We start from the raw sequence: 15,249 nt of genomic DNA, 5'->3' as shown, positions 1-15,249 counted from the left end.
CCATGTTAAATATTTATTAAGCTCTCTTGCTACAGCAGAGACGCAAAGAGAACACAAAATAGAAAACAGAAGGAGAGAACAAAAGTATGTCTCAACTACGTGCAGAGCTGATGCTGCAGCCCTTGTGTGTGTGGAAGGTACAGAAGAATAACCCTCATGTTATCACACTTAACTGTGAGTGCTGCTTGGCTATCCAGTTCTAGCATTTTGAGGTTGAAGAGAATTGGACAATGGAAGCTTTAAAAACAAGATTAAGTAGCAGAAAGATGAAATTTTTCTTCATTTTTTCATTTCTCTATCAGCTCTTGATTTTTCCCGATGAGTTTTCAATATGAAAACATGATGTGTGGAGAATCACACACGGAGATTTTCTCTTAAAAAAGTTAATATAGTTTTAATTGATCTATACAAGCCCCTCTTCTCCCAGCACCCTAACGTTACTAGATCAAAACAAATTTTGGTATTTGTATGCAAGAAGAAGTAGGTTAAATACTAAGTTAATCCTTTTAGAAGGACATACGTTTTTGTGCGGAAGTGACAGTGGCATTTTAAGTGCCAGCAGCATTCTAAGTGCCAGCATTCAACTGTTTTAGTCTATCACTACTTCAAATAAGAACACACCAGGTATGCTGGACACTTGTTCAGAGTAGTTTTGACCAACACACTTTATAATCCCATGCAGCAGCGAAATGCTTGGTTTTGAGAAAAAAAGTTCTGTCAGGCTGTTTTTCTGCAACATTCAGAATGTAAATAAACATGTAATTGTAAGTATTTAATTTACAGAGACCGGATAATTCCGCTTGTTCCAAACTCTACTTGTTTAAATATCTGACGGCTAAAATGAAGAGATTCACTTAATTCAGTCCTAACATCCTCAAACTCAGCCTTCCACAAGGGACCACAGTCCATTTCCAGACATGTACTATGCATGTACAGAGAACTGGTCTTTCATTTTAGAAGTTGATAGCTTTGCCAAAAGATGCTGCTAGGTTTGCTTCCCTGAAGGCTTCTGACACCGTCTGCAGAGAATAGACACAAAAGGTACAAATCGTTAATATTTACATGTAGTTAAGGCAAGTCTGTGCAACTGTGGTGTTCAACAGTTTGTTTAGAAAAAACTTACTGGATGGGCATGGCAAACTCTGGCTACATCTTCACATGATGCCCCGTACTCCATAGCAAGAGCAGCTTCGTTAACCATTTCGCCAGCACCCTGTGATTTAACGTTCTTTGCAGTTAGAACAAATCTTTACGCAGTTATGCAGATTCTTTAAATTACTAACTAGGAAGTATCCAGCTTGTAAATTCTCTTTTGCTAAAAAATAACAAAACACTGTCATAATATGACTAGGACTTCAGCTGTGTTCTAATGCCAGTTTTAAGTACTCAAACTGAGCGTAAATCTAAACACAACACGAAATCAGAGTACTTATTACTGAGGGTTGTGTAAAATCTGGGCATTTTTCCCACAACATACTGGTCAGGTACTACCCACATTCTGATCAAAGGTACTGTATATTATCGCTACAGAAAAGAAAAACTAATGCCCTTCTGGAAAATTAAACTGGTAACTAGATAAATAAAAGAGGGCCCTCATTTTCATTAAATTAATTTATATTTACGTTATATTTATCTATTGTATTTATAGGGATTTACCCAGAAAAGTTGAGTAGCTGAAATAAAATAACGAAGTCTCCAATTACATTTTTAGCATTCACATACACAAAGTTTCTCCCCAGCCCTTTCCCTTTATTGATGAAAATTACTGTGCCTCACTGAGCTGTGCTTTCTTTAGAGAATGTGGATTTTTTTTAATTGATTGGCATTGTGACAGAGAAGTAACTAGCATAACACCTTGCTATGTATTCCTATAAGAAATGATAGAAATAGGATTCAGAAACACAGCCTATCCACACAACTACCTATAACACAACTTCCAAGTGTCTTCCACTAGTCAATGCTGTTTAGTTATAAACACTTTTGTTATAAAGACTTTTCACTAGAAAACACTGACAGCCATCGCATACAAAGACTCAGGGTCCCTTATTTTTCAGTGTAAGTAATTTCCCATTCAGATATGAATGTTACAGTGCTGATCTTCCAGTGTTGACAGTATATCCTTCCATAGGAATAAAATTTCCTTTCCAGGAAAACAGAGAACAGCTTCAATGTTTAACACTGTTTTCTTAAAGAAGTTTGCTTTCTGAAAACAGTACGCAAAGATATATGGAAATGTTTCTGCATACATCTTTAGGGGAAAGAATAAAAGAAGAGCATTTACACCTTTACAGCTAAGAAAACCAAACCAAGCCAAAGAGTGAGATTAGGGTCTAAGATACAACTTCTGACTGGTAGAGCAGAAAAGGGTATTTTTCACATAAAGAATTTTCTGATTTCGAATTCTGAAAAAAAGATTTGTTTTTAATCAAGTTCCATCAGTTACTGACCCCAGACTTGATGAATGCCACATAAAGTTACCAACTTTGCTGAAGCTGGAATATCAGAGGAGAAAAAAAAGGAATGAAAAAGAGTCCATTCAGCTCCCCAACTTCTAGACCTTGAGTCAATTTCTGCTGTTCTCTCAAGTATTTGGCAACGTTCATAAAGAAAAAAAATAGAGTAACTGAATAACCCTAACAATTCTAGGGAATCAATAAAAAAAAAAAAGGTGGGTCTGACACCAAAGCAACAGAAAAGCCTTGGGGACGAGGGCAGGAGGGCATGGCTGCAGAAGACAACAGCAAATTGAAGTGATTTGGGGAAATTCAAATCTTCCTTTTTACAAGAACTGTGTAACACAACAAAAAACCCTTAAACTACCAAGACAACAGCACAATTTGTAATACTTACTGCGCCTAAAATGTGAGCACCCAGCATCCTGTCTGTTGATTTTTGACTAAGTATCTTCACCATGCCATCTGTGTCCGCATTTGTCTTTGCTCTACTGTTAGCAGCAAATGGAAATTTCCCAATTTTGTATTCTACCCCCTACAAAACAGATACGTGTTACTGGCATTGAGTTAATGACCTGAAAGCTCGACAGGAATGTCGTCACCATACAGATAAATATAAAAATAGAACTAATACAAAAATAAAAGGCAGATAAGACAAACAGATCAATGCATGAAGATAACAGGTATAAAGGTGTATTAAAGAAGAAAAATAGCCAAGAATCAATATTAATTTCACAAAACAAGTTATTAAGCAAGACCATGATCCTTGTGAGGGCGGCATGCAGGAAGGAATCAATCATACACCCTACACAATACGTTCAGATAGAGAAATTCTCCTGCACAAAGTAGCTAGATAAACTAATAGCCATTACTAGATTATGAAACCACATCCACGCTGGAAAAAGAGTTTTGTCTGAGAAGAAAACAAACAATACCTCTTCTTTCAGTTGTTCTTCTGATTTGCCAACCCAGGCCACTTCAGGGTGAGTGTATATTACAGAGGGTACGCAATTATAATCGATGTGAACTGCTCCCCCAGCCATCCCTTCAACACAGAGAATGCCTTCATCCTCAGCTTTGTGGGCCAGCATCGGTCCAGCAACTACATCACCAATAGCATAGATGCTATCAGACCAATGAAACAAAATAAGATGCTGTTTAAAAAGTCCTAGTACACCTAGGCTACTTTATATAACAGTTATTTTAAAACATACTCCAATAAAATCAGATTCAAACATTAATTTTCAGAAGTATAGAGACTACAGAGGAAAGGCTTCCACCAAATGACCACACTTCAAGAATTAGTACCAACACATAGTGACTTTTAAATTACAAAACTTTAAGGGTTGACTACAAATCTTCAACTGCAGAAATAAACAGAAGTTTAGGTTTTCCTTTCAGAAAAAGCTATATTCGGCAATTAGAGTGTTTTAATAGGTTAAACTTTTAAACATAAGAGTCCTGTTTCAAATAAAGTCAAAAATACTATTAATTACTTACTTGGGAATTTTGGTTTGGAATCTGTTATTGACTGGGATTCTCCCCTTCTTATCAAGTTCAATTCCAATTTCTTCGAGACCTAGATTCTTTGTGAAAGGACGCCTACCGATACAGACTAGGAGCACATCACAAGTTATTACTTCTGCCTTGCCACCAGCTGCTGCTTCAACACTATAGAAAAACAAACAGCAAAAATGCTAAGCTGTAAACTTGCAGCATTGTATTTCGCTGACTAGTAATTAATATGATCCAGATGGTGACCTACTGGCTCAATCTGGCACCCAAAACCACTTGCCTTCAGTCCACCCCTCATTTCCTTACAAGAGTTGATGAGTAGGAGAGGGAAGAAGGGCCAGTAATTCTTACCCCATTTGTTAATAACTCTTAGATACAGAAATTCAGCCTATGTATCCATTAGCAAGTAGCATGGCCTGCTAAGAGCAGATCTGTACAGCAAAGCAATCGGTGCTGAGTACTCAACATCCAAGCTGTTTCTACTTCAGGGTGAGGTAGGGCCATGTATCCTAAGTAAGCTTTCTTCTGGCCCCAAACTGCAGATCTGTCTTGCATAAGGTACATCCCTCAAGTTCATCTTCACATTTAGTTGCATCCAGAACGAGGTCAGTTCATGTGCTCAGAGTGCAAGAAAGAACCGAAGCATGGCAAGTGAGGTTGATTAGGAAGCGTGTCTGAAAAGCACACTCCCTTTGAGTATGAAACACTCTAAATACAGAGACTACATGAGAGATCCAGCCAGCATCAGCACGGTACATAAAGAGGCCCAAAGCTAGGACCTCTACAATTCCGAAGCACAGACTGTCCTGAGGCATGGAGATAGAGCAAACAATTCATCACATTAAGACTTCAATGAAAAAGGCATTTAAGCTTACATTTGTTAAGTAACGTTGAACTGCAGTTTTAAGAAAATGCTTATGTAACCCGTCTGCACAGGGAATATGTAGACAAGAAAAGGAACAGAGGTAGTAGTGTACAGGTAGGGACCTTACAAAGAAAATTTGCCTTATATTTTTCTGTATTAGCTGTTCATCTAGAGTCTTCAGCAGGCTCAAGTCTGGCTATTTAAAACATTCCAGGACAATTTCATTTGTTTCTAATCGGAAGCAATCAAATCTCTATCATGCTTATTTGGAGACAAGGGGAGGAAAGGACAAGAGATCCTTTCCAGTAAGCATCCAAGAATTAATAGCTTAAAAATAACCATATGAATAATAATTTATGTTAATTATACCAGAAGCAGAGAACTTCCATGAAAAGCACGACTTAGGGTGGTTTTTTTTTTTTTTTAAATCACTGATCTCACTAAAATCAAACAAAAAAACCCCTGTTTTTTACACTAGCACACCAACTCAAGTCAATAGAACCTCTCCTATACAAACAATTTAGAATTCAATAAAGCCAGAATTATGAACACCAAGTTAAATACAAGATAAAAATTAAATGCCACTGAAGAATTAAGTTTCATTTCTTCTTGTTTGAAGAGTAATATCAGACTGTATTTTCAAACGGATCTGAAGGACTGGGTGGAGGAACATAACTTGCATTCCTTTAGTTTTATGTTAAATACTTACGCTACATCAATTTTTCCATCTGGTTTCTTGGTAGCACCTGTAACTTTGGTGTTTAGCTTAAACTTAAGTCCCTGTTTCTGAAGAATACGTTGGAAGTTTTTAGAGATCTCCATGTCAATTCCCATTCCACCAACATGGCCCATGAACTCCACAGCTGTCACGTCTGCACCAAGGCGCTGCCAAACTGACCCCTGCAGTCACAACAACATGCTTAAGGGAAGAGAAGGTTTTGAAAGGAAAATTTCATGTTTCTTTACTGCAGTATTTACCACAAACAGTGAACTCTGCAAAAGGGGGACAAAACGTTACAGCAAACTGATCAGTTTTTACAAACATTATAGTGTAGGATAACACGTCTGCCCCCCTAAACCCCAGCCTTTCAGAAAAAATATGAATTTATCACTGTTTGCACGCCTAAAACTACTGTGATGTAACCCACATAATTAAGCTTCTAAATAAACAGTTAAAATAATAAGGTATATTTTAGGTTATAGGAATATAAAAATTAAAGCTCAAAGAATTGGCATGTAGCTCAGAAAACCCAAAAGAAGTTGTGGTGTCCTAATACCACCAAATCAAACTAAATCAAAACAGTACGACATTATGTAAGTTTTATGCAGTAAAACATAACTACTGCTGCTTCTGCATGTATTTCTAACTATAACCACTATCATCAGCTTCACAAAAAACATATATACCTTATTACCCTTATTTATTTTTGCATCCGTCCAAATAGTATTTCACTTTGCTTACTCTTTCCTTGCTTAATAGTGAGCAAGCTAAAGCAACTACTAAGATGTGTAAATTCTCAAGCAGTTGCAAGGTCAGCACATAAACATACTTCTTGAACTATGTAGGTGTGAGGCAAAAGGACTCAGCCTAAGATGATCTACAAAGCCTTCACTCCTTTGGTTATTAGATATAATGTATGTAGTTTTATCACATAAGAGTTTTGGGATTAGTTGCTACAAACAGGAGTTTAGGATGGTTTCAAATGAACTTCCATTAAAAAAGGAAGTTCCCTTACCTATACATAGAGCAGGTACAAACCTCAGTTGAAGTTAGACAACCCAAAAAACTATGTGAGGTCTGTACATTCCTCTCTCGTTTCTCCACTTAGCTAACCAGATGCAGGAATGCTGATGCAACACACACACTTATCCCAGATTTTCAGGTAGGAAAGGGAGCTAGCAGGCCATAGATTCTGAGATTTCACTACAACTCACACAACATCTGTTAAATCACAGCAATACTGCTAAGTACAATGAAAAATAACATCCTGTTCCTTTATAAATTAAGGACCAAGTGGTTTAAATATTCTCTCACCAGTTCCACGCCGATGACTCCTGCACCAATGACAACCATCTTTTCAGGGACTTTTTTTAGTGACAGTGCACCAGTGGATGACACAATATTATCTTCATCAATCTAGTGACAGGCAAAGAAATCCACAAAGAGAGGCTTACAATACGTACAGCTCACAGAAAGCGAAGGCCAATCAGATGCAAAAAGTTATTATACAGTAAATGATGTGGATATTACCCACTGAAAGACAGTAGCACCAAGATTTCAAATACGTACGGTAATTCCAGGGAAGGGAGCAACTTCTGAGCCTGTGGCTATAAGTATGTTCTTTGTATTGATAACTTGTGTGCTGCCATCGTCTTTGGTTGCCGTGACTTGGTTTTTGCCAGTTATTTTTCCAAACCCAGATACATGTGTAACCTTTGGTAATCAGAACACAGTACATTAAGATTCATATTAGTGATGTAAGTTATGCTACACTTCATTTGAATTTCACTGCTTTAGAGAAGCCGCTAACACTAATCTTTGCATCACCATCTGGTACAAATCACGAAGTTACTATTATTCTTTTAAGTGGATTTAAGAATGAAGTAGCTGTTCATTTAAAATACCCTAAAAGTGAAGCATGCAGAATCTGCCGTTGCTGAGTCAGTCACTCTAATTAATTTATGTGGCAAGAACATGAGAAAGCAAAAAGCAACAAATTTAGATCAGAAAAATAGATACACTTCAGTATATAATCCAAACTAACCTTGTTTTGTTTAAATAAATGAGCAATTCCACCTGTTAAGGCCTTTACTGCTCCACTCTTCTGTTCCATCATCTTCTCTAGATTCAAGCGGATTCCTGTAACTAAGGTTAAAAAACTTGAATTAAGCATCCCAGTTTATTTATTTATAGGAACTAACCTACACAATGAACAGGTTTGATACAGTAAGATGCACTGAAGGACTCTACAAAATGATAAAGATCACATTCAACAAGTGGTATGTTAAACAGTAGTATTATGCTTTTCAAGTATAACTTCTTGACCCAGGACTCAAGGAGTAGACACACGTCCCTAAACCACCAGTTGACAGAGAAAGGACATTGTTTGCAAGTCAGTTAAGTTTTCTGAATAACTTAACTACAATTATAACAATATGAACTGTTATACTTGTTTGTTGATGGAAACCATTTATGTTACCAGGCACTGACAAGTTGCTCTGCATACTCACTTTCAATTCCTCTGTTAGCAAAATCTTTTCCATGGGCCAAATGATAAAGATGCGAGTTGTTCAGCAAGGCCTAAAGTATGCACACAAAAACATGAATTGGGACATACGCTTGCAATTGAATTAATTAAATATTAGTAGTATCAGCTAGTATATTTAAAAAAACATGTTATTTGCACAATATTCTCTAGTAAGTCTGACACTGATATTTTAAAAGGTGCATTTCAAAATCACAGCTGCACAGCTAGTTGCAGTTGATGGCTTAGAGCTAGTTCAGGTCACTGGACACTCACAGCTCAAAAATAAAGTTACAATAGTTCCTTTGTAAGTATGTTTATAAATGAGCAGCTAGAAATGCAGAACCACCAGAACAGCATTTTGATTAGAAACAGCATTATTATTAAGGAAGGATCTCAGGAAGAAACATTAAGTCTTTTGTGATAACCATCACAAGCAGGGAACTATCAATATCTGTGCAAGAAGTAAACTGCGTAGTCTGCACAGACTGAACCCTAAAGAAGGTACAATATATTCAAAGAATATATTGAGATACTAGCCTCATATACACAGGCTTGAGTGAAACTAATACTGTTGGACCAAGATAAGTTCATTTTTGTGAGTAACTCTTACTGACTCTCAATGTTTAAAATTTGTCCATTTTACCTAACTGCTACAACCCTGAACCTGTAATAACCAAAACATTAACTGGAGACATAGCCACTGCGTAAGACTTCAGCAATTACAAAGGAAAAAAAAATCCATGACCAATGTATTATTTTGAGTGGCTTTTTGAAAACGAGGATCTGAAATTGTTACTGTTTCAGTAACTCCGTAGTAATACGCAGCCCACATATCCACTTCTTAAGAAGTTTATTGCCACCTGAAAAAACTCTGGATAGCATCCAGGTTTAACCATGGGTTCAGAACCACTTTTGTAAGAACCTTGAGGATAAAAATAATAATCAAGGACTCAAGAAGAAAAGTCAATTAAATAGAGCCCAGCAAAGCTCCAAGCGTGCATAGTAACGATGGGTTGATCTACATCTAAGTTTTGAGTTTTTCCTCAATATATATTCTGAGCTGCATTAGAAGTATTACTAAAATTTCTAGGCAAAATAATATATCATTTACGAAACTTTGTATTTATACTGTATTTTCTCCTATAACGCTAATGGAACCTCTCTAAGCAAGCAGATTAGAAACAGCAATATTGTTAGGAGGGATCTTTGTAAGAAAATTATATCTGTTACTATGGTCATCACAAGCCTGACTGTCAATATCTTCCCTCACCTGCTGGATGCTAGCAAAGAAGACTCCTTTCATTTAGCAACAGCACTGCTCTTACAAAGCTCTAGTTTTAAAGTTACTTAAAATGGGATTGATACCATCAAATATTAGCTACTTCTGAATTTCTTCTTTCTCCTTCCTTAGGAGCACATCTTGGATTCTCCCTTTTCTCTCCCCACCGGCACTACTCCACAGAAGCACCACCAGCCCCACTCTCCAGGTTATCTTTTTGGGCCAGTGAGAATACTATTTGACCTTAGATTAATATTTCAAGAACTAATCAATGAGGCTCTTCCTACAGTCATTGGAAAGGGACAGTTATCTTCAGAGTGTGGTGCGTCCAATCAAAACCAGACAAAGTTAATCATTTTTCAGGGGTGCCTCTATCCCTGTAATTTCTAGTGACTGACCAGGGAACAGCTCAGCATCCCTTTAACACAAGTACATCACCTTGGACAAAACTACAGATTTGAAAAAAAAATTTGGAAGGATCTGGAATTTCACATGGCATACTGCAAGCTCACCAGAGTGAGAAGATACATCCGTATGCACCCCTGGTTTTCATCCCTCTTTCTCTCTTTCATTTGGGAAACCCCATAAAACAGTCTGTAAACAAAATATTTCTACTTATATTTATGAAGCTCCTCAGTTCATTTGGATTATAAATTCAATTTCTAAACAAAGTGTGTAAACAAAGTGTGTCAATCTTGGAAAAAAATTAAGTAATGGTTTCTAAAGTGATACATGTAGGTACTGTTCTTTTTTAATGAAGTTATGACCAACTATGTACACTTACCTTGGAAGGAATACATCCAACATTCAGACAGGTTCCACCTAATGTTTCATTTTTTTCTACACAGACAGTCTGAGGGGAGAAAAGGAGGGAGAGGTGAAGAACGTTGCAAACCTTCCTATAGAGGCAAAAATAACTGGCATCTCCCCCTTTGCAATGGGCATGCATGCTCAAATTAAGAGCTCCTTGGATTATAATCTAAGAATTCAAATCTGCTGAGAAGTGACCATGCAGGTGAAACCCTTTCATCATTCCTTTAAATTGATGCTTTTGAACTAGAGTAGAGGTGGTGGTAACACGAAGAACAGGACTCATTCCTCATTCTGTCAAATCAATGAAACACATTGAGACATGCTGATCCCCTGTCCACCCTGCCTCCTGTTCTAAGCACATGAGGGCATGTGAAACGATCCATGGGCTTTAAAAGCCGCACTATGGATCAAACAGCATAGGCTGCTCCTACACTGACCTGATAAGGTTCTGCCTCGTGCACTTTAAATCAACTCCACTGATCAGACCAAGCAACATTGTTCAGAAGCCACTGCCCAGAGAACATTGTTGGTAATTATGGTGGTTTTACTCACGTGGGCAGCTGAGCTCCACCACAACCCCTCTCTCACTCCCCCTGTTCAAAGGGAAGCGGGGAGAAAATATGATGGAAAGGGCTCAAGGGTTCAGATAAGGACAGGGAGTTCACTCAAAAGTTATTGTCACAGGCAAAACAGACTCAGCATAAGGGAGATTAATGTAATTTATTGCCTATTACGAACAAGCCAGAGCAGTGAGAAACTAAAAAAACAAACTAAACACCTTCCCCCCCATCTGACCTCTTCCACCTCAAGCAGCACAGGGGAACGAGGAATGGGGGCTGTGGTCACTCTATAGTACTTCACCTCCACCGCTCCTTCTTGGTCACTCTTTGCCCCTGCTCCACGTGGGGTCCCTCCCACGGGATGCCGTCCTTCCCAAACTGAGCCTGCGGGGGCTGCCGACAGGCAGCAGCTCTTCAACAACTGCTCCCAGATGGGTCTACACCACGGGGTCTGTCAGGAGCAAACTGCTCCAGCACGGGTCCCCCACGGGCGGCAGCTCCCCCCAGGCCCCCTGCTCCTGCGTGGGCTCCTCTCCACGGGCTGCAGCTCCGGCCCGGGGCCTGCTCCTGCGCATGGGCCGCAGCCTCCTCCAGGCCACATCCACCTGCTCCACCGGGGGCTCCTCCACGGGGGGGCTGCAGCGTGGAGATCTGCTCCATGTGGGACCCATGGGCTGCAGGGGGACAGCCTGCTCCACCAGGGGCCTCTCCACAGGCCGCAGGGGAACTGCTGCTGCGTGACTGGAGCACCTCCTGCCCTCCTGCTGTGCTCACCTTGGGGGCTGCAGGGCTGGTTCTCACTCCTCACTCTCCCAGCTGCTGTTGCGCAGCAGATTTTTTTTTTTTCTCCTTTTCTTACATCTTCTCTCACAGAAGCACAAACATCATTGCTCACTGGCTTGGCTCTGGCCAGCAGTGGATCCCTTTTGAAGCCATCTGGAACTGGCCCTTATCTGACACAGGGCAGCTTCTCACAGAGGCCACCCCTGCAGCCCCCCAGTATCAAAACCTTGCCATGTAAACCCAATACAGCAATAACAAGGGATGTTGCAGTCACGATACAAGGACTTAACACTTGTGCTAGCAGAGGTACCACTAAAATTGAAGGTTCAAAGTTCCGTAGAGTGGACTCAGTTTTATCTGTGGATGGACAGACGGAATCTATCTTTTTGCCAGTGTCACAAAACCATGGCATTACATTCCTCAGCGCAAACATTCAAGTTTCTTCAACACTACAGGTGACGAACACAAGCCTGCCCAGAACCTTTGCCCACTCTACCTGTAAAGCAGCATAAAAATTGTTTGCCATGACAAAAAACAACAGAATGAATGATGAGCACTTTTTTTATCTCCCTGTATATGATAACCTACTGCTGGCCACATATATGAAAAACTTGACTAAAGCATTGCTCCAGGAAAAGCCACAGAAAATAGCCTTAGAATAAATAAATAGGAAACTATAAAGCAGATGGCCTAAATCTCAATTAAAACCTGTAGCAATGAGTACCTTTTTTTTTTCCCCACGTGCTAATAGCTCAGTGACAACATACATATAAAGGCAGGAATATTTATTAAACCGAGACAAAAAAGGTTTTGCAAACAAGGATAGACATTTCAACTATCTGCATTAGGGTCACAGGCGGATGCAAAACTTCTTAATGAAACCTCAAATATTTATATTTTGGTACTGTTACACATTAGAAGGCTGAAATATACCCAAAAAGACATCACTGAAAGCCAGTCGCTGGAGTAACGACCAAAGTGAAACAACACTCAAGAATTAAAAAAATAAATTTAGGTTGAAGGCACCTTCTTTGCAGACTATCTAGTCAAACTTCCTTCTCCAAACACAGTTAACATCAAAGCTGTATGAGGTGGCTCGGTGCCTTTTTACAGTCAAGTCCTGAAAACCTCCAGGGATGGAGACTACCTTTAACCTAGGCCCCTGTTCCAGTGTTGGACTGGAACTCCACTCATAAACGGGAGCTCCTGTCCTTACCAAGTGGTCTATCCAACTTGTTCTGTCATGAAGTCCAGCTGTCGAAGCACTGGGACATACCAGCCAGCAGGAGCACACGTAAGTCTGCCAGCACTGCCTTCCTTCTCAGATTTCAAAATACTTGAGAATAATGCAATGCCAGGAGAGCAAGTCGGGCTCAGATTAAGGAGTAAAGGTAAATAACAACCTTGCTGAAGTCACACTCGTTTATGAATGAAAAATGAAACTTACGAAAATACTTGTTTTCACCTCAAATTCTCAGATGGCAATGGAATTCATCCACTCACATTCAAAAAGCCTATCAGCTGAATACTGTTTTTCTGTTCCCCACAGAATCACAGAATGGTTGAGGTGGGAAGGGACCTCTGGAGGTCATCTGGTCCAACCTCCCTGCTCAGACAGGGCCAAGTAGAGCAGTTTGCTCACAACCATTTGAACCCCCTGTCTCTTCTTCAGGATTTCAGACTAGTTTTTAAGTGGCCTTTTTGTCACTGTCTCAATTTCTTTTCTTTTGTTGGGAGAGTTTCCTTCATAGCATTCTTTTCCTACCTTTTCCCTCACAAAAGACTGTAAGCCTACCCCAACTATCTCTTCCAGCCAGAAGCAAGCTGACCTGAGTAGCCTCCTAGCAGTCTAGACAGTAATACTTTCCTCATTTCAACTTATGTCTCCACTTCAATTTCCATATAATATAGGTAAGCAAGGTAACAGTTTATGGTTATGTCAACAGCATCTGGCGGCCCAAGATGGGACATACGAATTTCAGTTTTCCCAGTTTCACACAAACACCTTCATCTGGATGACCATTCTGCTCAGTGACCAAAAGGTCTGGTCTTACCTTAAATCCAAGCTGAGCTGCTTTGATTGCAGCAACATACCCCCCAGGACCAGAACCAATAACTGTGACATCGGCATCAACTGAAATAGAAAACATTTCAGTTATTTTTGGTTTACAAACTACTGCAGGAGTACCAACCTATTTCTGAAATAATTCATATTTGACAGTACCAAAACACTGAAAAGTCACTATTAAAAATTATGTCATTTAATGTATTAGGTAAATTACATTTTGCATTTGAGAACAGCTTTCCAGACAAAAGGAGAGGCTGCGTGGATGTATTCACTCTGCAATAAAAACAGCCACCCTTAAAATTCACACGGAAAATAATTTGAAATGAAATTAAATAACTAGATTTTGTCTGGTGTGTCCCTGCTGCTATAAAAATTTTAGGAATTTAACCCAAGATGTCTAAGTGGTTTATTACATTTTTTCAATTTAGTTTCTACTGATGTTTAGCACAAAAAATAAATGCAAATTATTAGCTTATAATGCAGCAAATATTGCTAAAATAGACATCTATGCAACCTCTATTGATTGTGAATCTTGCAGAAACTATGAACTTTGTACCAAAGTCATTATAACTACAGTCTCCTCTATTAATTAGTGCCACCGTTCTTATGATATAAAGTTCAAGTTCTGTGTACACTTTTAGTTTGCTAGCAGATGTGACAAATAAGCACTTTTCAACTAAAACTCTGAACCGGATTCCACCACCTGGGAGCCCGACTTGTCTGAAGCTCTGCTTCTCTCCCGCCTAGGTTCCTCCCCCAGCGGCTCACCTTGCTCGGCATAGCTCCTTCGCGGCACCGCACAAACCCCCTGCAGACCGTGATGAATCCGATCAAAATGGCTCCTCTGCAAGAAAAATAACACCGCATTTTTGGCGACCGACGTGCACGCGGCAGGCAGGCAGGCAGGCAGCACCCCGCGTTAGCGCCCGGGACGGGCACAGGGCGGCCGTGGGCAGCCCAGCGGGCGCTGCCGCTGCCTCGCCGCCCCGTTTCGGTGCCAGCCCGGCGGAGGGCAGCCCCCAGCGGCGCCCCGTTACCGACACCGAGCGGCCACCAACCGGAGCCGGCGGCGGAGCCCCTCCCTCCCCGTGTCCGGGTGGGGTGGGGGAAGCCCCGGCGGCCGGGCTCGCCTCGTCCCGGCTGGTCCCGGCCCGGCCCGGCTCGGCCCCGGCCCGGCTCGGTCCCGCCCCGCCGCAGCCCCCCGCGCCGTACCCGAGCGAGCGCGCAGCAGACGCGCCCCCAGCGCTGCATGATGGCCGCCGCCGCCCCGCCGCTCCAAGGACTCCGCGGACTCGCGCAGGCGCGCTGCGAGCCCCAGCCGCCGCAGCGCCCCCTGCCGGAGGGCTTCGGGGGCGCGGTCACCGCGAGGCGGGCGGGGTTATGCAGATGAGCTCTTAAAGCGGCAGGGCGCGCCGTTTGACCTCGTGCCTTGGCCTCCGCAACCAACCGCACCCAAAAAACAACGTTTGGGAACGTATTGAGGCAGTCTAAATACTTCATTTTCCAGAATAAACACCTTTTTTCTTCTAAATGACAGCCAAATGGGCATATAGTCAAATTTTAAAATAAAAATATAAAAGCCAAGGTATTTCATTTTGGAAATAACTTCAAGTGAATTGAATTAGAATATCAACTTTTTCTTTTTCTTCTTTTTCTTCATCTTTC

The 15,249-nt window shown here is 40.7% G+C and overlaps 1 protein-coding gene across 1 annotated transcript; it reads right to left on the bottom strand.

Annotated features, from left to right (window-relative positions):
- Positions 1-14,915, bottom strand: DLD (dihydrolipoamide dehydrogenase). Its single transcript, XM_035549351.2, has 14 exons — positions 14,797-14,915; positions 14,353-14,428; positions 13,571-13,650; positions 10,145-10,213; positions 8,065-8,134; positions 7,599-7,699; positions 7,124-7,267; positions 6,869-6,970; positions 5,543-5,733; positions 3,954-4,124; positions 3,389-3,578; positions 2,851-2,988; positions 1,124-1,213; positions 1-1,019 (listed from the first exon to the last, which is right to left on the bottom strand). Exons 1-14 carry the CDS (start codon positions 14,833-14,835, stop codon positions 954-956), a joined length of 1,527 nt encoding a protein of 508 aa, XP_035405244.1. The 5' UTR covers positions 14,836-14,915; the 3' UTR covers positions 1-953.
- Positions 14,916-15,249: the final 334 nt, after the last annotated feature.

The sequence above is a fragment of the Cygnus atratus genome, chromosome 1, assembly GCF_013377495.2.
Source record: "Cygnus atratus isolate AKBS03 ecotype Queensland, Australia chromosome 1, CAtr_DNAZoo_HiC_assembly, whole genome shotgun sequence".
Lineage (NCBI taxonomy): Eukaryota > Metazoa > Chordata > Aves > Anseriformes > Anatidae > Cygnus > Cygnus atratus.
Note: the sequence above shows the minus strand (reverse complement) of the source record. Positions and strands in the feature narration are given on the sequence as shown.

Excerpts from the sequence above, each read along its gene's own strand:
- DLD (XM_035549351.2), bottom strand. The coding sequence starts at position 14,835 with ATGCAGCGCTGGGGGCGCGTCTGCTGCGCGCTCGCTCGG. Across the intron at positions 14,429-14,796 it reads TCTGCTGCGCGCTCGCTCGG|AGGAGCCATTTTGATCGGAT; the intron begins GTACGGCGCGGG and ends TTTTTCTTGCAG. Across the intron at positions 1,214-2,850 it reads GTGCTCACATTTTAGGCGCA|GGTGCTGGCGAAATGGTTAA; the intron begins GTAAGTATTACA and ends GTTAAATCACAG.